The 23444-nt window shown below is 45.1% G+C and overlaps 1 protein-coding gene and 1 long non-coding RNA gene across 4 annotated transcripts in view; one reads left to right on the forward strand and one right to left on the reverse strand.

Annotated features, from left to right (window-relative positions):
- SLC22A16 (solute carrier family 22 member 16) overlaps nt 1–3382 on the reverse strand; it is a 53981-nt gene extending 50599 nt beyond the window's left edge. The window contains exon 1 of one of the 2 annotated variants that reach the window (XM_045008625.1): nt 3284–3382. In XM_045008625.1, coding sequence (XP_044864560.1) covers nt 3284–3333 — 50 coding nt within the window. In that variant the 5' untranslated portion in view covers nt 3334–3382. Of the gene's footprint in view, nt 1–2810; nt 2942–3283 lie in introns of those variants that run through there. The other variant, XM_045008624.1, reaches the window with a different exon arrangement.
- Nucleotides 2935–23444, forward strand: part of LOC123365756 — a 117287-nt gene continuing 96777 nt past the window's right edge. Inside the window, exons 1-2 of one of the 2 annotated variants that reach the window (XR_006577741.1) lie at nt 2935–3072; nt 13080–13302. This is a non-coding gene — a long non-coding RNA (uncharacterized LOC123365756). Of the gene's footprint in view, nt 3073–3486; nt 3596–13079; nt 13303–23444 lie in introns of those variants that run through there. The other variant, XR_006577742.1, reaches the window with a different exon arrangement.

A 23444-nucleotide genomic window follows, 5' to 3' on the forward strand; every position in this document is an offset into this window, starting at 1 on the left:
AGGAGGAGTCTAGAAGAGCTCTGAGTGAAAAGGAGAGGGAGAGTCTAGCACGGAATGGATGGGCTGGAGACGGATAAGGCCCCAACAAGTGGGAAGAAGAGGGAAGGCCTCGCACACGGAACTCAAATACTGCTGTTAGGGCAATGAGCACATATAAAAACTTAGATGGACTAGTATAGACCTGGGGGTCTGGATGTGGTAGAGCTCCAATGTAGGAATCTCTCGTCCAAAGCAGTTTTTATAAGCAACACAGTCTCCTGCTGAATTTATAAACACTGGAGTAGTTCTTGCACTGGGTTTCTCTTTGCTCCAAATTGTAGCAACTCCACCTAACATACTGCAAGTTTTCACACACCAGCAGTATAAAAATATTTTTTAACGTTAAGTAAATCAACCAAAAGTTTTGTTAAAATTAAGTTAAGGTAGCAACTATACTATTAATTGATAAGAATGCTATTAGAGCATTTAATTTATTAAGCAAAAAATGTAAAGTTAGAAAATTTAAAGTCAGATTTAAAATCAAGTGTTTGAAAGACAGGAATTTAGATCATTACCGTTCAAAAAAACCTATACATCACAAAGTGTAGAAATATTTCACCAAGAAATCTACAAATAGGGTAAATCCTGACCCCTTTTCCCTTGGCATTTTCCCTCATTTATTTTAATAAAGTATAAGCCAAGACTCCCCTACAACCCCACGGAAAGCTCTTCCTGACTGCCCCCTCCCTGGGGCCCCTGCAGCCATTCAACACCGCCCCCGTTTCCCGCCCTCTGACCGCCCCGACCCCTATCCACACCCCTGCACACCCCTTCCCACTATCCAACCCCACCTGCCCTACCTGGAGCACCAGTGGCTGGCAGCGCTACAGCCGTGCTGCCCGGCTGGAGCCAGCACGCCACCGCGCAGCACAGAGCACCCGCTCAAGCCATGGCTCTGCAGCTGTGCTGCCCGGCCACCCAGGGCATTTGCGCCGGCGGTGCGGCACGCTGAGGCTGCAGGGGAGGGGGAACAGCAGGGGAGGGGCCGGGGGCTAGCCTCCCGGGCCAGGAGCTCAGGGGCCGGGCAGGAGGGTCCCACGGGCCACAGTTTGGCCACCTCTGCACTAGTGGTTCAGATCAGGGACTGGAATCCTGACCCTCATCCATCCTCTTGGTATGGGTAGCTCATATATTACTCTCTATATTTATTCCAGACTAAACCATGGCTCAATTCACCATTCTGTGATGGGCCAGACACCATACTCTTCTCCATTTATCTTCCCAATAATGGTCAGAGACTTCACACTCCAAATACAGGCCAGAGAACAACTTTCCTGAATTTATGAGCCCCAGACAACCTCCCCCACCTTCACTCCCATCCCCCCAGCAATAACGTACTCACCTTCACAATATTGGTTTCTGATAGACATCAGAAGGGGAGAATCCACGTTATTATTATTTTTTTATTGTAGTTAGTGTCAGAAGGCCCCAATCAGGATCACAGCACCATTGTGCTAGGCCCAACTCAAACATGAATGGACACAGTCCTTTTCTTGATAACAGCAGACCATACTGCTATAATTCATATATGCAGCAGAGAGGAGGTAATTTTTTTAACATTAGCTCTGTGTTTCTTTTTAAACATTTGTTTTATTTTAATTATTGCAATTTTCTAATATTGGTATTACAAATTATCTTTTTACAACCTTAATGACATATTTTGTTTTGAAATGGCTTTGGACAAGGCCGTGATCTGACTTTTCAGTGATAGCAAAACTTTGGATTAATGTACTTTTACAAAAACTGGGATGAGTTGAACAAATGGGGAAGGGCAGGAGGGAAATAAAAGACTTGAAATATTGAGAAACTGCTGGAATATTTTAAATGAAATGCTGAACGCCAGCTTGAAATTATTTTCATTTATTTTTAAATCAACAATTTGTATGCACAAGACAGAATCAATATTTGAATGGCTGTAGGCACCAAAGTAGATTTTGAAAGGGAGCCTGATAAAAAAGGGATTAGTATTAACTGTGCAAATTTAATGGTTTTAACTAAAAGTGATTTTTTTTAAATTAACAGCTGGCCATTCTGTACTGTATGAGCTGGAGTTTAAAATAACCAAACCAGTTCCAAAATACTATCAGTCATGTTCGGATTGCTCAGAATCTAACTGTGCAAAAACTATTTAAACCATATATAGCACAACATGATTTATATGAGCTTATAAAAATAGGTTGACAGAGGAGGATATTTGATTTGCTAACAAGGATTCTCAGCTGTATTATTATGCATGAATTAAACACACCATTAAAGCAGCCATTTCATAATAGATGCAGGAGATCATTTGGGGTTAAAACAATTCTTGTTAGGCAATGATGTCAATCCTAAAAATAATAATAAAGGTTACTTACATATACTGGGAGGGGAGGAGGGTAATACACCCATAATAGGCCAGGACTTTATTTGTTTCTCCAGCTGTAACCTTTAGAAAATGTGTATAGCTCAGGCTGAATACATATTATTAAGTTTTTGTAATTTGGGGCTTATCCTGTGAGGTCCTAACCTGACCTAATGTAACTCTTATCAACCGCCAAAAGAAATATAGCCATTGACTTGAGTCGGAGCAAGACTAGTTGGCAGGCTGCCTCATTATTAAATTCTTCCCTCATTATGTGCGAGAAGCGCTGTGAAGAGAGTTGTTTAGAAAACTGTCTGTAAGGCGCTAGTAACTGCTTTCACCAGGAGGTACTAGGGGCACTTCGAGAGCTGAGCCACATGCCAGAACTTCTGCTCTCACTAGCAGCAGAAACAACAAAACCCGCACGTACTTGGAAGCGCTTCTTAGCTCACGCTGAGAAGAGACCCTCGCTGCTGGGCTGTAGCTGGGACTACGGGCCAGATGCAGATAATCTGTTTTTGTGAGGTGGGACTCAGCACAGCACATTTCCCCCCGGGAGCCCTAGACACGTCCGTGGGAAACACCTGCCTGCCACCAATGCACGACGCCGCAAGCCCGCCCTTTGCCTGCAGAGTGCAGGTGCGCCCCGGCAAGCGGCAGCGGGGTCTCGCAGCCCCCCGGGCGGGTACGAGGTAGGTTTGACTCGGTATTTTGAAGCGTGGCAGCCCCCGGGGGGTCAGCAGGGCAGGGACCCGCCACGCTCCTCCTCGGCCGTGGGTCCGGCAGCCGCTGCTTCCCAGGAGCTCCCCCGCTGCCCGGGAGCGGGCTCGGGATGACTCAGTTTCCCTGGGAAAACACCCGCCCCGCGCTGCCCTGCCCGGCGCTGGGGTCCCGTCCCGCTACCTGCCGAAGTGTCCCACGGAGTCGAAGAGGCGCTCCCAGCGCGCAGCCATGGCGGCGGGACAGAGGGGCCGCGTTGCTGGCCCGGCGGCGGGCGCGGGGAGAGTCTTTCTCCCCGCCCCGCAGAGCCCGGCCGGCCCCCGCCCCCCGCTCCTCCGCCCAGCAGAGCCCTGGGTGCGGACCGCCGCTAACCCCTCCCCCGTGCCCCGCACCGCCGCGCTCTGAGCCGGCCAGCCCGAGCCCCCCCCCGAGGGGCTCCCACACAACTGCGTCGCTGCCTTCCAGCTTCCCGCTCAAATGATCTCCATAGCCCAGGTCAGATACCCCGGGGATGGGCCCCCTCCGCACCCCTGCCCTGCGTGCGGGGCTCCATTCAATCCCTGCTGCATGTGAGCAAGGCTGGGCAGGCAGGGGTGGCAAGTTTGTAGAAATGTTGATGGTGCCCAGAACCCGCCCCCGCCCAACTCCACGCCCCCAAACTCTGCCCCCACCTGCCTAAGGCTCTGGGAGAGGGGGTCTGGGGTGCAAGTCCTGGGCTGGGGATTAGGGTGCAGGAGGGGTGAGGGGTGCAGGCTCTGGGCTGGGGGTGGGGGCGTAGGAGGGGGTGAGGGGTGCAGGCTCTGGGAGGAAGTTTGGGGGTGGGAAGGGGTGTGTGGGAAGGGGGAGGGGGTGAACCCTCAGGGAGGGAGTTTGGGGTTAGGAGGGAGTGCAGGGGTGAGGGCTGTGGGGATGAGGGATGCATGATGCGGGGGGGCTCAGGGCTGGGGCAGAGGATTAGGGTGCGGGGCGATGAGGGCTCTGGCTGGGGATGAGGATTAGGGTGCGGGGCGATGAGGCTCTGGCTGGGGATGAGGATTTGGGGTGTTGGAGAGGCTCAGGGCTAGGGCGGAAGGGCAGGGTAAGGGCAGCGTGCCCTGCCATTAGGAGATGGGGGGCACTAGGATCCTAGGGCAGCAGACAGCAGTGCTGCTGGGAGCCACTCCGCATAGGAATGTGCTACACCGGCAGCACAAGCAGGCATGGGAGAGGCACCCGCCGCTTTCTCTCAGGCAGGGACGCGGCGGGGCGGGGGGCTCGATCGAGGCAGGGCTGGAGGAGAGACCCAGCTCCAAATATTGCTGGAGCACAGCCCCCAGCCCTGAATATTCCTGGTGCTCGGGCACCTTGAGCCCATATAACCTGCCGCCTATGTGGGCAGGGACCTTCCATAGTATAAACGTATACCTAGGCCCTGGCCCTTAACCTGGGTGAGGCCTCTAGGCATGACCACAATATACATAATTCATTCCTGCTTTTGGCCGGTATGCCCGTCTGTCCCCATAGCTGCTCCCCACTCACACCCACCCGCCACCTCTCTCAGGAGAACCTATGCTCTATTTGCTATACCACAAGAAATTAATTTGTATTTGCTGAGCCACATCCGTGTGCTTGGCCCTGTACAGACTGTTCTCACTAGTAAGCGCCAACAATGCTCTGGGCACTGCACAAGACACCAAAATGAGGACATCCTCGTCCCCAAAGAGCTTACAACCTACATTTGACACACACAATACAACTCAGGCAAATATGATGCACCATTTGAAGGCATCGTCTCAGAGGCGTGCACATTTTTTTTCTATCTAGTCTGGAATAATTTTCTGCTGTGTAATTAGTATAGTGAAACAGTAACCACCCACTAATAATGAACCTATTTGTGTAAACTAAGATAGAGGGAGAATGGGGGGTAGGGGAGAGAGAGGAAGAAATTTGCAATCCAGCACAATCCTCTTGAACCAAACGTATTGGAGCAAATCCTTCCTCTTACAAACAGTTATGTCCATGTAGAGGAACAGGACCTTGATCTTAAAGGTTTAATCTAAAACTCTCACAGTAAAAATAAAAGTTCAAAAATTAAAAAGTGGCTACCTTCGGTTACTTTTTATAATTAATATTACGTTATCACTAATTGATTTATATCAGTGGTTCTCAAACTTTTGTACTGGTGACCCCTTTCAAATAGCAAGCCTCTGAGTTTATACATTAAAAACACTTTTTAATATATTTAACACCATTATAAATGCAGGAGGCAAAGCGGGGTTTGGGGTGGAGGCTGACAGCTTGGGATCCCCCATATAATAACCTTGTGACCCCTTGAGGAGACCCAACACCCAGTTTGAGAACCCCTGATTTATATACTTTATACATTTTAATTCAAGCTGGTTGAAATTTTTCATTCATTGTCAGCAAAAAATGGCCTTTTTCAGAAACAAAATTTGGTCACTGAAATTTGTAGAGCTTTTATTTTTCCATCTTTAAATTAAAAATTCAGACACCAAAAATAGATTTGTTTTAATTTTCATTTTCCCCTCCCTTTCTTTCCTCTTTTCCATTTTGTCACTTTTTAATATAAGGTTGGAAGAGACCTCAGGAGGTCATCTAGTCCAACCCCCTACTCAAAGCAGGAACAACCCCAACTAAATCATCCCAGCCAGGGCTTTGTCAAGCCGAGCCTTAAAAACCTCTACAGATGGAGATTCCATCACCTCCCTAGGTAACCCATTCCAGTGCTTCACCACCCTGCTACTGAAATGGTTTTTCCTAATATCCAACCTAGACCTCCCCACTGCAACTTGAGACCATTGCTTCTTGTTCTGTCATCTGCCACCACTAAGAACAGCCTAGCTCCATCCTCTTTGGAACCCCCCCCCCCTTCAGGTAGTTGAAGGCTGCTATCAAATCCCCCCTCACTCTTCTCTTCTGCAAATTAAACAATCCCAGTTCCCTCAGCCTCTACTCATAAGTCATGTACTCCAGCCCCCTAATCATTTTTGTTGCCCTCTGCTGGACTCTCTCCAATTTGTCCACATCCTTTCTGTAGTGAGGGGCCCAAAACTGGATGCAATACTCCAGATGAGGCCTCACCAGTGCCAAATAGAGGGAAATAATCATTTTCCTCCATCTGCTGGCAATGCTCCTACTAACGCACCCCAATATACCATTAGCCTTCTTGGCAACAAGGGCACACTGTTGACTTATATACAGCTTCTCATCCACTGTAATCCCCAGGTCCTTTTCTGCAGAACTGCCACTTAGCCAGTTGGTTCCCAGCCCATAGCAGTGCATGGGATTCTTCCGTCCTAAGTGCAGGACTCTGCACTTATCCTTGTTGAACCTCATTAGATTTCTTTTGGCCCAATCCTCCAATTTGTCTAAGTTGCTCTGGACCCTATCCCTACCCTCCAGCGTATCTATCTCTCCCCCCAGCTTAGTGTCATCCGCAAACTTGCTGAGGTAAAATCCATCCCATCATCCAGATCATTAATGAAGATGTTGAACAAAACGGGCCCCAGGACCGACCCCTGGGGAACTATGCTTATATTGGCTGCCAACTAGACATCGAGCCATTGATCACTACCCATTGAGCCCGATGATCTAGCCAGCTTTCTATCCACCTTATAGTCCATTCATCCAATCCATACCTCTTTAACTTGCTAGCAAGAATACTGTGGGAGACTGTATCAAAAGCTTTGCTAAAGTCAAGGTATATCACATCCACCACTTCCCCATATCCACAGAGCCAGCCGTTTCATCATAGAAGGCAATCAGGTTGGTCAGGCATGACTTGCCCTTGGTGAATCCGTATTGACAGTTCCTGATCACTTTCTTCTCCTCTACGTGCTTCAGAATTGATTCCAGGTGAGGCTGACTGGCCTGTAGTTCCCCGGATCCTCCTCCTTCCCTTTTTTAAAGATGGGGACTACATTAGCCTTTTTCCAGTCATCCAGGACCTCCTCCGATCGCCATGAGTTTTCAAAGATAATGGCCAATGGCTCTGCAATCACATCCCCCAACTCCTTTAGCACCCTCGGATGCAGCGCATCCGGCCCCATGGACTTGTGCTTGTCCAGTTTTTCTAAATATTCCTGAACCACTTCTTTCTCCACAGAGGGCTGGTCACCTCTTCCCCATGCTGTGCTGCCCAGTGCAGCAGTCTGGGAGCTGACCTTGTTTGTGAAAACAGAGGCAAAAAAAGCACTGAGTACATTAGCTTTTTCCACATCCTCTGTCACTAGGTTGCCTCCCTCATTCAGGAAGGGGCCCACACTTTCCTTGACTTTCTTCTTGTTGCTAACATACCTGAAGAAACTCTTCTTGTTACTCTTAACATCTCTTGCTAGCTGCAACTCCAAGTGTGATTTGGCCTTCCTGATTTCACTCCTGCACGCCTAAGCAATATTTTTATACTCCTCCCTGGTCATTTGTCCAATCTTTCACTTCTTGTAAGCTTCTTTTTTGTGTTTAAGATCAGCAAGGATTTCACTGTTAAGCCAAGCTGGTCACCTGCCATATTTACTATTCTTTCTACAAATTGGGATTTTTTTTCCTGCAACCTCAATAAGGATTCTTTAAAAAACAGCCAGCTCTCCTGGACTCCTTTCCCCCTCATGTTATTCTCCCAGGGGATCCTGCCCATCAGTTCCCTGAGGGAGTCAAAGTCTTCTTTTCTGAAGTCCAGGATCTGTATTCTGCTGCTCTCCTTTCTTCCTTGTGTCAGGATCCTGAACTCGACCATCTTATGGTCACTGCCTCCCAGGTTCCCATCCACTTTTGCTTCCCCTATTAATGCTTCCAAGTTTGTGAGCAGCAGGTCTAGAAGAGCTCTGCCCCTAGTTGGTTCCTCCAGCGCTTGCACCAGCAAATTGTCCCGTACACTTTCCAAAAATTTCCTGGATTGTCTGTGCACCGCTGTACTGCTCTTTCAGCAGATATCAGGGTGATTAAAGTCTTCCAGGGCCTGCGATATAGTAACTTCTGTTAGTTGCCGGAAGAAAGCCTCGTCCACCTCATCCCCCTGGTCTGGTGGTCTACAGCAGACTCCCACCACGACATCACTCTTGTTGCTCACACTTCTAAACTTAATCCAGAGACTCTCAGATTTTTCTGCAGTTTCATACCAGAGCTCTGAGCAGTTATACTCCTCTCTTACATACAATGCAACTCCCCCACCTTTTCTGCCCTGCTTGTCCTTCCTGAACAGTTTATATCCATCAATGACAGTACTCCAGTCATGTGAGTTATCCCACCAAGTCTCTGTTATTCCAATCACATCATAGTTCCTTGACTGTGGCAGGATTTCCAGTTCTCCCTGCTTGTTTCCCAGGCTTCTTGCATTTGTGTATAGGCACTTAAGATAACTTGCTGATTATCCCCCTTTCTCAGTCCGAGACAGGAGTCCTCCCCTCTTGCACTCTCCTGCTCGTGCTTCCTCCCGGTATTCCATTTCTCCACTTACTTCAGGGCTTTGGTCTCCTTCCCCTGGTGAACCTAGTTTAAAGCCCTCCTCACCAGGTTAGCCAGCCTGCTTGCGAAGATGCTCTTCCCTCTCTTCGTTAGGTGGAGCCCGTCTCTGCCTAGCACTCCTCCTTCTTGAAATACCATCTCATGGTCAAAGAATCTAAAGCCTTCTCTCCACCACCACCTGCGTAGCCATTCGTTGACTTCCACAATTCGACAGTCTCTACCCAGGCCTCTTCCCTGCACAGGGAGGATGGACGAGAACACTACTTGCACCTCAAACTCCTTTATCCTTCTTCCCAGAGCCACGTAGTCTGCAGTGATCCACTCAAGGTCATCCACTCAAGGGCATTCAAGGTGCCCATGTGGAGAAGCAGGAAGGGGTAGCGATCCAAGTCCCATGAACAGATGAAGGTGTTCTGTGCTCAGGCTCAGAAACCTACCAAGCCACTCAGGCACTTCAGCAATAGCCTCCAAGTGATCCTTCATTCCATCAAAAAGATGAGGCCTTCCCTGGCCTAGGACCTAGAACATGACCTGACACAACAATTGACAGAAGGCACTTGTAATGCTGTTGCTTAGCAGCCTTTACGCTCCCTCCAGGTCCAATACCCCAATATGGAGTTTGAGAACTTTAAGGAGGAGGTTGTGGAGGGAGTGGGGTTGCAAACACCTGAGAGACAGGGCTAGACAGCCACCTATTCTGGGATTGGGTTACCCGTACTTCATATTTGGGGCTTGGCTGGAGGTGTACTGAAGCTTGCCAGCTGGCACGGAGACCCACATCATCCCCTGAGAGAGAGAGAGAGAGAGCAAGCAGACTCCAGGACAAATGAAGAAATCACCCAGATGGTGCTGCCCCACATGGCAGCTGATATGGTTCTCCAAAGCCTATCGTGATGCTTTGGGCCACTCTGTCCCCAAGAAGACTGAGATGAATGTTCACATGAGGTTTTACTAGGTGGGGATGGCCTGAGTCATTCAGGATTGGCATGATGACCACCCAGTCTGTGCCAGCAGAAGGAACTCCAGGTGGGAGACAGGGCCCCTCTCCAGACGATGGAGACCAGCATGCCCTCGGAGTTGGTAGTACTGGACCACTTAGGGATGAACGCAAGCCAAAGCAGTGCATCCTACATCTTGACCATTGTGAATCAATGCCCCAAATTCCTGGTTGCCAGAGCAACCACAGAAGCCTTCCAGAGCTACTGTGTCCAGCCCTACGGCTACCCCACCAGGGTGCTCATGGACCAGAAACACCCTTCAAGTCACAGATGTTCAGTGATCAAGACAGTTCAGAGTTACTGTCATGTATTTGGCTATGAATTGATGACTCCAAAGCATTTGGTACTGTCCGACATCACTGCTTCTGTAAGATCCTGGCAGATGAGGAGATTCCAAAGCATTCATTGAACTCATCACAACTCTGTACTGTCAACAAGAGACCGCGGTGCAAACAGCAGCAGGGGCCAGCAAGTGGTTTTCCATCGGGCAGGGTGAGAGACAATGGTGCATTCTGTGCCCAAGTCTTTTCAACATGTATGCAGAATTTATTATGAGACAAGCCTGGACAGTTGGATAAAGTGGAAGGAGCTGGGATTTCCATTGGCAAACACTTTTTAACTGACCTCAGATATACTGATGATATAATGCTATTTCTGTAAAAACTGTCAGTGAGGAATATGGACTATTCCTGAAAGTGGTGAAAACTAAATGCATGTACATTCACATTATCAATAATAACAGGATGCCAGCCAACATCACTTTCATGCTGTGTGGAGTGGCTCATGACCTTGAGTGCCAACCTCAGGGCAACTGTCAAGAAGCAGGGCAGACACCCCAAACCGGTGGTATGTTCTCTAATTAGATTTCACCAACCCAGTAACGGGTGTGAACTCCTAAAGCACTATGGAGTGCACTTTACCATGGAGTCTCCGACAGTCCCTGTGGGCATCCCAGCCTATCTGGTCTTGAGGCAAACTGGTCTTGTGATAGATGGTCACTTACACCAAAAATCACATCAATATTCAGGTTACTCCCAGTCCCAAATGACTAGTCACTTACCCCAAGTCAGTTGCACTTCAGATCTCAAACCAAAGACAACACTTGTAGCCAATCCTGTAATAAACTAACGAAAGATTTATTAACTAGGAAAAAGAAAATGACAGTTACATTCATCACTACTGAATGCTCAGTGCTTTGAATTAAGAAGATCTCATTAACATAGGACACAATGCATAATGAGGAGATCCTTAGCTGGATAATATTTTTTGTCATACACTGTCCCTGGCGTTGGTACTGTCCTCATTTGAGATTGCACTCTAGGATAGGATTATCTGCAGTGGAGGCTCGATACTTTAACCACTTCATTAGATGTCTCCAGGACTGCCTTATATAAGTAATGAGTTATTTTTGGCATTCTCAGTCCCCTGAAGAGAAATGTGATTGACTTCTTGGGCAGATCTCAGTTAGTAAAGATGTAATCCAAAGAGAAACCAAAAATTGCCCCAAATACAGCATCTATCAAATATGGCATATTAAAACCTCAAAACTTTTATATTTATCTCTACTGTTGTTCTTTTAATGTTTACTCTCTGCCTGTGGCAGCCTTTCATATCACCCAACACCCTCTGATGGCAGAACAAGATCAGAAACCCTCATCAGGAGAAGCAGGGATCAGGGGAAGCATTTATGTTCAGTATTCTCTTAAACCCTGTCTACTCTAGGGTTTTTCAACACAGATTCCCCACCATTGCTACAACTGGTGGAGTGAAAGTTCTAATGTAGATAAAGAAATTGCTACTGCTACAAAAGTGTTTTCTGTCTGAACATATATAGTTAGTTAATAGCTGCAGTGCCAGTAGATGGTACTCAAGAATACGTAGCATAGTTTCTGGGTTTTGTAGGATAAACAAAACTTGTTGTTGTGCACTAAAAATGGTTTTCTCTGTGCAGCTTACATAAACCCTAACATGGTATCAGAAGAAAGGCATTTGTAAAAAAAAATATCGATAGAAAGACTTGATGAGCTTCACTGATGAACTTATCAAAAGGAAAATCAAGAGGTGACTTAATTATGGTATATAAGTTCTTTCACTGGAGAACATATTGCATATTAAAATGCTACTCAATCTAGCAAAGGGTTAAAGCCAGACAAATTCAAATCAGAAACAAGGCACACATTTTAACAGTGAGTGATTAACCACTGGAACAACCTACCAAGGGAAGTGATGGATTCTTCATTTCTTGAGGTCTTCAAATCAAGACTGGACACCCTTCTGGAAAATATGCTGTGATGATTCCTGGGGGTACCCAAGGCTGTGAGGCGCCTCACTACCACCTGCCCTTAGGGTGAGGAAACCTTGTCAGTGCTTGCCGAGGGTCTGTTCCCCAGCACCTTTAGCCTCTGGCAATGCAAGTAATGCCTTCCAGGTCTCTGCATGCCCCTCTCTCTTTTTACAGGTTATTGACAGGCATATTCCAACCCTTGAGTCCTCCAAGTGTAATCCCCACTCCCTGATCCACTGGACCCTCACAGAATTCCCAGATCCACTCTTCCCAAAGGACCAGTACATCCCAGCTTCACAGTTATCTCAGATCCCAGCTCTGCTTAACACACAGCAGTTAGATTTATTTATAGAAAAAAAGTATAAATTGATTTAACAAAGAACAGAGATTCAAATGAGAGCAAGCAGAATATTGCAAACAAAGGGTTACATATAAAATAAAATCATAACACACACTGGAGCCTAAACTTACTTAATATGACATAATAATGTCATAAGAGCAAAAATTCACCCTCAATCCTTGCAGTGTATTACAGCCTGGCTTGGCTGTGATCTTCTGTTCGTGAAGCAAGCCCACTGACAGCTAACTTGATAGGGTGTCCCTTTGCAATCCCAAATGTATCTTCATCTTTATTCGTAAACTAGAAACACTCCTATTTGTATTCATTCCCATAGATTTTACGATCTCTTGTTAATTTCTTAATCTTGATTAGCTGGTGGCATAGTATGAAATAGGTATCCATTGTGAAGTAACCGATATACAATTTTCATATAACCAGACAGATAAGTGTCTCCTGCCTGTCTGAAAGAAGCATGTTTGTCAACTCCTAGTGACCTGCTTTTACTCACAGAACTTAAGCACATAATTTCCAGTATAGGCACATACTTCCTTAAATATTATCCTTACATACATTTTGCAATGTTATGATGACAAGTTTGTTACTGGTTTTCAGTGGAGACCTCCCATGCCACCTTTCAGTGAATTGTTACAAATATAACTGACCTAGGGTCTTCCTGTAAAACCCTATTCACCAATTGTGCCATCTGCCAGTTGGTATCAAGAAGTTCCTTGGTCACATTTGGTGTAGTCAGAAAAGGTATTGAGCTCAATACAGGAGCAACTGAATGAAATTCTATATATAGAAATTCTGTAATATAGGAAGTCAGACTAGATAATGTAATGGTCCTTTTCTAGCCTTAATATCTATTAATTTTACTCTTTTCATTCTCTGTTGTAGCTTATTAGAGACACTGAATCATGTTGGGAATGACTGTGATCAACATCCTGCTCCCTGCTGTGATGCAAATGCATGGAAATATCTGAAAACTGGAACTTCTTCAGGAACTCCTGGATAAAGTAGGAAGTAGCTGTAAGAATAATGCACTGAATAAAGCAGTGGGTAAGGATTTCTTCCTAGTCTGTCAGCACTTAACAGCCAGGAGATGAAGAAAGGCAAAAGTGTAAGTAATCTGAAATGCTTTAGAAAAATTCTTTGTGCTTAAAAGCAATGCAATATCAGCAGGGGCGACTCTAGGTATTTTGCCGCCCCAAGCACCGCAGGCAGGCTGCCTTCGGCGGCTTGCCTGCGGGAGGTCTCCGGTCCCGCGGATTCGGCGGCACGCCTGCAGGAGGTCCACCGAAGCCGCGGGACCAGTGGACCCTCTGCAGGCATGCCGCCAAAGGCAACCTGCCTGCCGCCCTCACAGCGACCGGCAGAGCGCCCCCCGTGGCTTGCCGCCCCAGGCATGCGCTTGGCGTGCTGGTGCCTGGAGCCGCCCCTGAATATCAGAGGTATATTTTCAATGTATATAATCAAAGTGAAATAGAAGCTATACACTAATATGCAACAAGGTCATGCCAGTTAGACATATCATGCACATTTGGTACACTTACAGACAATCTTATTAGAGATCATGTTGTTTTAGGCACCAAAGATAATGAAGCCAGAGTGATCTTAATTGTAATGCTGCTATTTGCTGCAGCAGCAAAACAAGCAAAGAAACAGCTACAAAAACTGAAAGTATTAGAAATAGTGGAAGATATGCAAACATACAGAATAAATCAAGAAACAGAGTAGCCATCTGCAAAGAAAGACAAGCAATACATAACATAAGAATGGCCATACTGGGTCAGACCAATGGTCCACCTAACCCAGTATCCTGTCTTCTGACTGTGTTCAGTGCCAAGTTCCTCAGAGGGAATGAACAGAACAATGTGTTATTTACCCCTTCACATATTCACTTACTCCATACAGTCATGATTTTATAGACTTCTGTCATATCTCCTTAGTCATCTCTTTTCTAAGATGAACAGTCCCCGTCTTTTTAATCTCTTCATATGGAAGCTGTGCCATGCCCCTAATCATTTTTGTTGTCATCCTCTGTATTTTTTCCAATTCTAATGTATCTTTTTTGAGATGGGGTGACCAGAACTGCACACCGTATTCAAGGTGTATTCAAGGTGGACTTATATAGTGGCATTATAGTATTTTCTGTCGTCTTATCTATCCACGATCTCCTTCTTCAGTGATAACAGCTAATTTAAACCCCATCATTTTGTATACAGAGATGGGATGTTTTCCAATGTGCATTATTTGCATTTATCAACATTGAATTTCATCTGCCATTCTGTTGCCCAGTCACCAGTTTTGTGCGATCCCTTTGTAACTCTTCACAATCAGCTTTGGACTTATCTTGAGTAATTTTGTACTGTCTGCAAACTTCACCACCTCACTGTTTACCCCTTTCCCCCAGATAATTTATGAATATGTTGAACAGCAATGATCCTAGTACAGATCTCTGAGGGACCCCGCTATTTACTTCTCTCTACTGTGAAAATTGACCAGTTATTCCGACTTTTGTTTCCTGTCTTTTAACCAGTTACTGATCCATGAGAGGACCTTCTTTCTTATCGCATGTCTGCCCACTTTGGTTTTTGCCTTTGGTGTTGGACCTTGTCAAAGGCTTTCTGAAAGACCAGATGCACTATATCAACTGGATCACCCCTCTCCACATATTTGTTGACCCCCTAAAAGAATTCTAATAAATTGATGATAGATTGATGAAGCATGATTACAAAAGCCATTTTGTGACTGTTCCCTATCACAGTGTTTCCCAAACTTGGGATGCCTCTTGGGTGAATATGATCTGGCTTTGGTGACTTATTACTGTTTAATTTATCAATTTGTTCCAAAACCTCCTCTATTGACACCTCAGTCTGGGACAGTTCCTCAGATTTGTCACCTAAAAAGAATGGCTCAGGTGTAAGAATCTCTCTTACATCCTCTGCAGGTAAGACCAATGTAAAGAATTCATTTGGCTTCTCTGCAATGGCCTTTTCTTCTCTGAGTGCTCCTTTAACACCTCAGTCATCCAGTGGCCTCACTGACTGTTTGGCAGGCTTCCTGTTTCTGATGTACTTAAAGTTTTTTGCTGTTAGTGTGTGTATCTTTTGCTAGTTGCTCTTCACATTCTTTTTTGGCCTAATTATACTTTTACTCTTGACTTGCCAAGTTTATGCTCCTTTTTATTTTCTTCAGTAGGATTTGACTTCCAATTTTTAAAAGATATCTTTTTGTCTCTAAATGCCTCTTGTACTCTGTTGTTTAACCAGGGTGGCTTTTTTTGGTCCTCTTACTTTTGTTATTTATTTGGGGTTTCCATATTGTTTGAGCCTCTGCTTTGGTATTTTAATAAAATTTACATGCAGCTTGCAGGTATTAGACTCTTGTGACTGTTTCTGTTTAACTAACCTCCTCATTTTTGTGTTATTAGACTTTTTGAAGTTAAATGCTACTGTGATGGGTTTCTTTGGTATTTCCCCCACCACAAAGATGTTAAATTTAATGCATGTGTTGTGAGAGAACATGAAAGAGATCAATGTCTATCATATGGTGCCATGTTATGCTTATTGCAAAAAAAAATCATTGTGCAAAAGTCTGCAAACAGTGACAGAAACAGTCCTACAATACAGTCTAAGTGGAGGGGGCAGGAGGGAAAGTAACAATTATATGTCCTCAGATGATTTTGTTTCACCTCTACCTGTTGCATTTGGGTTGTGAAGAACAAAGAAAAAAGTGGCTTGTACAGCAACAACTTCAAACAGCACTAGTTCAGATATTCAGATCTTCTGCTGACAGTGGGTCTACTTGCAACATAACATTTAATGCTTACTGCAAAATTGTGCAAGTTAAATCCCCCAAACTTCTGGAAAGCAACTCCAGGCTAAAATTCTACAATAGCACATTAGTGTGCCTCCTTGGACAATGCACGTTGTCATGTCCATAAAAGGTTAATTGTATTGCCACAACCATTATTCCCTAACAACCAAGTAATCGTTGCCATCAGGGAATGACTCAAGTGGATTCCTTAACCTGGATGAGGTGCAGGGGAGACTGGCAGTGACCAGTGACCCTCCTGTGACCGTCAGGAGTTGGCAGTGGTGATGCCAGAAAACCCTGCAGCACAGAAGTCTTGATGCTTGCCCTCATGAGACAAGGAAAAGAAGCAAAATAAAATCACATATGTGGAAGCACAGTAAAGTTACCTAGCTATTTTTAAGACTATATAGTTAATTTTAATTACTTGATTTCCTTTATAGGGAGAGAGATGTTACAAGAGTGCTCTCTCTCTCTCTCTCTCTCTCTATATATATATAAATAGTTGAAAGATAAGATGACAGTAGATGACACTCAAGAATATATAGCATAGATCCTTGCTTTTGTAGGACCAAAAAACTTGTTGTTCATCGCTGATGGCTTCCTTTGTTCTACTCTTTACAGCTACTCTGAAATGGCTAGCACCAATGTTTTAGTTCAATGTCATTTAGAACTGCTCCTCTGGTCACTTTTGCTCCTATGCAGACATAAATTGTGCCTATCCCTTAATGTTTGCAAAGTGCTGGAAGATTCTCAGATGAAAGTTGTGATGAAAGTGCAAAGTATTAGTCACTGAAAGCATTAGCAAAGCCAGTAATTTCAGAATACTTTTGTGAACATCATGACAAAAAAGTTTATTTTGCATTCCCTCTGATAAACTTGGGTGTGTGATGTTGTAATGAAAATGACCTTGCTTACCTAAGGTTTTAGTTTGGGTTTTTTTTATTTTGTCTTGCTGTTTTTGGTTTCACTTGGCTTAGTTTATCTGCTACTGGATGTGCTAATTAATATCTGCTACGTGCTAAAAGACCACAGTAAGGCAGGTAGTCTCAGAATGTTCTTGCCAAATTTTTAGGATTAGCAGTTTATTTAGTATTCCTTTTACACTTGATCACACTGGACTGCATGACATTGAGTGGAAAATGTTAATTACAGACGAACCTTAGAGTTACAAACACCTCAGGAGTGCAGGTTGTTTATAACTCTGAACAAAATGTTATGGTTGTTCTTTCAAAAGTTTACAACTGAACATTGACCTAATGGAGCTTTGAAACTTTACTATGCAGAAGAAAAATGCTGCTTTTAACCATCTAATTGAACTGAAACAAGCCTTGTCAAAACTTTTTTAAAAAACTTTCCCTTTTTTTTTTAGTCGTTTACATTTAATACAGTACTGTGCTGTATTTGTTTTTTTGTCTTTGCTGCTGCTTGACTGTGTACTTCCGGTTCCTAATGAGGTGTGTGATTGGTCAGTTCGTAACTGGTGTTCAGAACTCTGAGGTTCTACTGTACTTGGGCAAATGTTGCTATTAGTTTTGAATTTGTTTGGCCAACTTTGTAGAGATTGAAGATGATCTGGATATGCTCACACATTTCCAACAATCTCTAGATGATTTTTTAAAGCAGTGAAGTATGAGTATTGAGTACCTCTTTGGTACTAAGCAATTTGTAACAGAGCAGGGAGGATACTGAACAGAAGGCTAAATTTTCAAAGGACATTTAAAGTGCACAAACAAGGGGAAATTAAGGACTCAATTTCAAAAGACAGTGCTTTGACAAAAATAATTTAAGCACCTATTGCAAGTGAAGAGGGATTTTGCACACTCACCTGTATGCTTAACTTTTCCATGAGATTCCTCAACTGCACATCTCAAATATCATCCCTCTGGACTTCAGCAGAGTTACTCCTAATATATAGTGACATGAGAGGAGAATCAGGCCCAAAGCATCTTAAGGGCTTGTGTACATGCTCTAACTCCCACATGTAGACCCTGCTACAATGCTCTAAATAATGTAGCTAGTTTGCATTAACAAAACAGGAGTATGTTAACATGAACAAGCTACCTTTTGAGTGTGCCAGTGGTGCAATTAGAGTGCTTTACATATCACACCCTTCTGCTGTGCTTTGTCGGCCCCTTGTAAAGAAGCTAAGCAACTTTATTCTGTGTAGAGAGAACAGAGGGGGTCACTGTGTATTGAAGGAAGCAAAACAATTGAGCTATGGGATTTTCTTCCATTTATTTGATAAATATCAGATTATGGTTTCAGGCAAAAAAGCAAAACAGAAAATTATGGCTTTGGACACCCTTCCAAAGTGATTATTCTTGTGTAGTACAGCCAACTATGCCCTCTCCGAGAGCTACTCCCCACTTCTTTCTTTTTGTGTTTTCATATATTTTACTGATTATTCAAAACACAAAACAAAAGGAAACAATCTGACAAATCAAAGCAGTGACAAACATACAATAATAATACACTCATTAGTTACATTGTCATCCCTCTGAAATTCCAGAAGAGGGAAGAGGACCAAGGCCTGTTGACCAAGAAGTCCTGAGGGTGATGAAACTGTCTAACTGTGTGTGGTTACAGCTATCTGCTGTCTCAATTTCCAAGACTGCAGTGGCCTAATCTGATAAATGCTCAGCACATTCCACCAGGCCCTGCAACATTTCAAATTTAGCAGCAGATAAGGTTATTATTAATTGTTTAATAGAAAGATTAGAGCTGTCCTTCCAGTGCTGGACCATCAGCTTCAGAAATACTCTTCCTCTCCACCTGGGTGCTTTTGAACCATTTCCCCTTTATTCCCTCCCAAGCAAAGCTGCATTAAACCAACTTGATTCACTGTTCTCCATCTAATTCAGGAACCAGGGCTAAAAGAAGAGAAAACAGATTGGAGACCAGCTCCTGCTCCTCTGGTTAAAGCAGAAGCTAGCACCCCCACAGTTCTTCTTCCAGTTCTTCTTCTTCTTTACTGGTAGAGTAAAGCTCCCCTTCCTGTTTCAGTCTACTTTAATAACCACTCAGGAGCAAAACTTTAACTAGTCCCATGCATTTTTCTTTTCCATCTCTGCAATCCAGGAAGTCTTTGGTTTTGTACTTTAGCCGTTTTAACTCCTTGGGGAACATTATACTGAAAACTCATAAGGGTAAAAATGTGCCTGATCTTTAAAAGTTTCAGACTAGGAGCTTTTCTGTGATAGTTTCAATCCAAACAACAAAATAAAACCCATAAACCTTCCCAAATTAACTGGGAATGCTTGAGATTAGTTAAGTAAAATAAAAGCATTCTAGTGCCAATCCTACTTCACCACAAAGCCAAAAGTCACTGTCTGAGGGAATTTAATTTTCCTCCCTTATTACTAAGCAAAGAGATTCTTTGTCTACTTTTCTCTCAAAACTCCCCTTGGTAGGGACCCTATATGTTGAATTAAGTGTTATCTTGCTCCTTACATGCAAGAAATACCTCTCAGCCCCTTATCTTTTAAATGACATTGTTATATTCCTGTTATAATCCTCTATAAAAACTCAGTTTCCAATGATAGATCATAGATGAATGATGTAATTTAACTGATACACTCAATGAAGGCTGTCTTCAGGCTTAAAATAGGATCAGAAACAGGCCAGCTACTTTACTCCAAATGGAAAAGAATATTCAGGGAAACAACTTAGGCCTGGTCTACACTAGGGTGGGGGGTCAAACCAAGGTACACGACTTCAGCTACGCGAATAGCGTAGCTGAAGTCGAACTACCTTAGTTCGAACTTCTTACCTGTCCAGACACCGCGGGATCGAAGTCCGCGGCTCCCCCGTTGACTCCGCGGCGCTGGAGTTCCGGAGTCGACGGGAGCGCGTTCGGAGTTCGAACTATCGCGTCTAGATTAGATGCGATAGTTCGAACTCCGAGAAGTCGAACGCTACCCTTCGACCCGGCCGTAAGTATGGACATACCCTTAGAAGTGCCTATTCAATGTTGAAGCAAACCATCTAAGCAATGTTTAACTGGACTTGCTACACAGTAGCCAGAGGTACTTTAGACTGACTTTCTTTGATCAGAGCAGGTGAAGTTGTTAAAGTGCAATGTGGGGAATTCATTTTGTAGCATGACTAAAACAAACAAAAGCAGAAAATGAGCTGGCAAGAGAAATATTTTTGCATCTATGGAAACCAGGTATTGGAAACCACAATCAATATCAGTATTATTATGATGCATACTTTCTGTGGTGCCATAAACAAACAGTATTTTGCAGTAAAAAGACAAATTGTTTAAATGAAAATGTCCTTCCACATTTGAAGAAGCAGGCTATCAGTATATGGAGTAGTTGATTTTAATAACATGATGACCACATATATGGCAACCTTGTTTAGGAAAGTGTTAATGAAGATCTGTGCAGCCTTTGTCATGAATACCATTTCTTAACAAGCTTTTAGAGTACATCCACACTATCCGCCAGATCAGCGGGTAGCGATCGATCTATCAGGGATCGATTTATCGTGTCTCGTCTAGATACGATAAATCAGTCCCCGAACGCACTCCTGTTGACTCCGGAACTCCACCAAGGCGAGAGGCAGAAGCAGAGTCGACGGGGGAGCCGCGGCCGTCGATCCCGAACCGTGAGGACGGGAGGTAAGTTGAAATAAGATGCGTCGACTTCAGCTATGCTATTCCTGTAGCTGAAGTTGCGTATCTTACATCGACCCCCACCCCCCGCCAGTGTAGACCAGGCCTTAGAATGTAATATTTTCATAGGAAGCTCTGGGTACATCTGATAGGAGATGCAGAGTTAAACTGTTTGCTTGGTTACACCAGAGAGTAGAAAAAGTAAGTATAGAGGCTTTCAGCACCAAGTATTGGAATGGTCATTAAGTAGTCTGCTTCTTCACTAAACCTGTACAACACAATTTCCTTCTCCCCAGATGAAAGACTCATTTTGTTCCCCCTTCTCTGACTTCTTAAGCAAATGGCACTAGATGAAGTGAAGTCTTTTTTAATAAGTATCTTTAAAAAAATCTATAATGAAATTGAATCTAAGACAACTGAAAAAAGCAGGATCTTTTTACCCTTCTAAATTACAGTGCTTGGAACCAGCATTTAAAAAACATGCTGTGGTGCTCAGATGTGCAGTGAAACTAAAATAAAAACTGCACTGTCATTTAAGGAACATGCACCCTGGTAAAAATCAACCACACTATGAAATGCTAAGTGTCAAGGGCCAATTCTAATCTCAGTTACCCAGTGTAATGCTATCCATCTAAGATGCTAATATGACCCTGTCACGGGCTTCACTGACAGTTGGGGCCATCTCCTTGTAGCTGTGTCTGGGGAATCAGCTCTCATCTGGTCTGGCTCCCTCTTCTGTCATTCGCTCCCCCGCAAGCAGGGGCGGCTCTAGGCATTTTGCCGCCCCAAGCACGGCAGGCAGACTGCCTTCGGTGGTTTGCCTGCGGAAGGTCCGCCAAAGCCGTGGGACCAGTGGACCCTCCGCAGGCAAGCTGCCGAAGGCAGCCTGCCTGCCGCCCTTGCAGCGACCGGCAGACCACCCCCCGTGGCTTGCCGCCCCAAGCATGTGCTTGGCATGCTGGAGCCTGGAGCCACCCCTGCCCCCAAGGTTGTCTTCCCCCCCATCCCAAATCACTAGGATACGCCAGAAGGCAGGGCAGACTACAAAGTCCTGCCAGACCAGTGTTTCTCACAATCCTGTGCCACTTCCCAGTGGCTGAAAGGGGAACCCAGGCCTGCCTTTTATAGTGGGTTCCAACCCAGGGACCCTATAACAAGCAGCCACTGTTTGCTCAGTTCTACTGCTTGCTGCTGTTTCCCTGGGCTTCTTCCTGCTCAGCCCTCAGGCTGTTTTTCTCCACTGTTCCTCTGGGGTTGACCCTTCTTCCAGGGCTACGATCCCAAAGCTTATTCTCTCTCTTGGGTTTTCTCCTCTGCACCTCTCTGCACCCAGAGACTCATTACAGACTCTCTCCCTGTAGACTCCTTGAACTGACAGCTTCCTGGCTTTATACCAGCCAGCCTGCCCCTGCCCAGCTGGGCTTCATGTTCAGTTAAGCCTTGCTCTCCCTTCAGGGGCAGCTAGATATCATAATTGGCTTATCAGGCCCACATCAACCCGTTCAGGGCCTGTGTGGAATGCACAACCCATTACAGGCCCCCTGTAACATAGTATCGGAGTGCCTCGATTTAAAAACAAAGGGAGTCATTCCATTGATGTCCATGGAGTTACACTGGTACAACTAAAATCAAAATATGACCCCTCAAAATTTACTGAGCTTATTTAATGTAGAGGAGTTAATCTGGGTTGGTCATTTACTCCTTTACTTTCATTGCAGCTGTTAATTGGTTTGGAATGATACTGAACAAGAGTTCAAATACAAGTGCTCCTATTTATACTCAAAATTCTACAACTGCTTCACCATTCATAAGAAAATTGATACTTACTTGAGGATGCTTTTAACTGTGGATTACAAAACATCCATAGACTTTTTTGTATGTGGCACAAATTTATATTGTTTTAAGTATAAGATCAAATTCTTAAATTCTGAGGTTCTTTCCCCCCTGGAAGTTTGTCTGACTCTTGTTTTTACTATTCCCTGTGATCAGGGCCAGTGCAAGGAAGTTTTGCACCCTAGGCGAAACTTCCACCTTGCGCCACTCTCCCAGCTAACCCCGCCCACCATGGCAGCTAATCACGCCCACCCATCCTTTCCACCTGAGGAGCCCCCCGTGGCAGCTAACCCCCCCGGGGAGCTCCCCCTCACAGCAGCTATCCTACCTTGAAAGCCCCCCCTCCACGGCATATAATCCGGCCTGGGGAGCCTCCCCCGCCAAGGAAGCTAACTCCGCCCACCTCCACAGCAGCTAACACCGCCCGGGGAGCCCCCCCCACGGAAGCTAACCCCACCTGGGGAGCCCTCCCCAGCTCACCTCTGCTCTGCCTCCTCTGCTGAGCACGCCAGTGCTGCTCTAATTCTCCTCCCCTCCCAGGCTTGCGGCGCCGATTGGAGGAGACTTAGAGCGGGGGGCTGTGTGCTCAGCCGAGGAGGCAGAGTGGAGGTGATCTGGGGCAGGGAGCAGTTCTCCTGTGCGCCCCTGCCCCAGCTCACCTCCACTCCACCTCATTGCCTGAGCGGGCTTTTAGGCACCCTCAACCACTAGGCACCCTAGGCGGCCGCCTAGTTTGCCTAAATGGTTGCACCGGCCCTGCCTGTGATCCAGAAGAAACTTCTTCCAAATTATACTAGGGAAAAAAATTTCAAAACCAGCTGAGTGATTTAGGAGTGTAAGTCCCACTGATTTTTAATGAGATGTAGGCTCTAAGAGCCTATGCTGCTTTTGAGAATGGAACTTAGGATTCTAAGTCACTTTGGAGCTTTTCAGAAGCTCCTTCCAGGGCTAGGATTGTTTCTCATATGTTTAGCAGGGTGATTCCATTTCCC

This window comes from Mauremys mutica, chromosome 3 (assembly GCF_020497125.1).
Source record: "Mauremys mutica isolate MM-2020 ecotype Southern chromosome 3, ASM2049712v1, whole genome shotgun sequence".
Classification (NCBI taxonomy): domain Eukaryota; kingdom Metazoa; phylum Chordata; order Testudines; family Geoemydidae; genus Mauremys; species Mauremys mutica.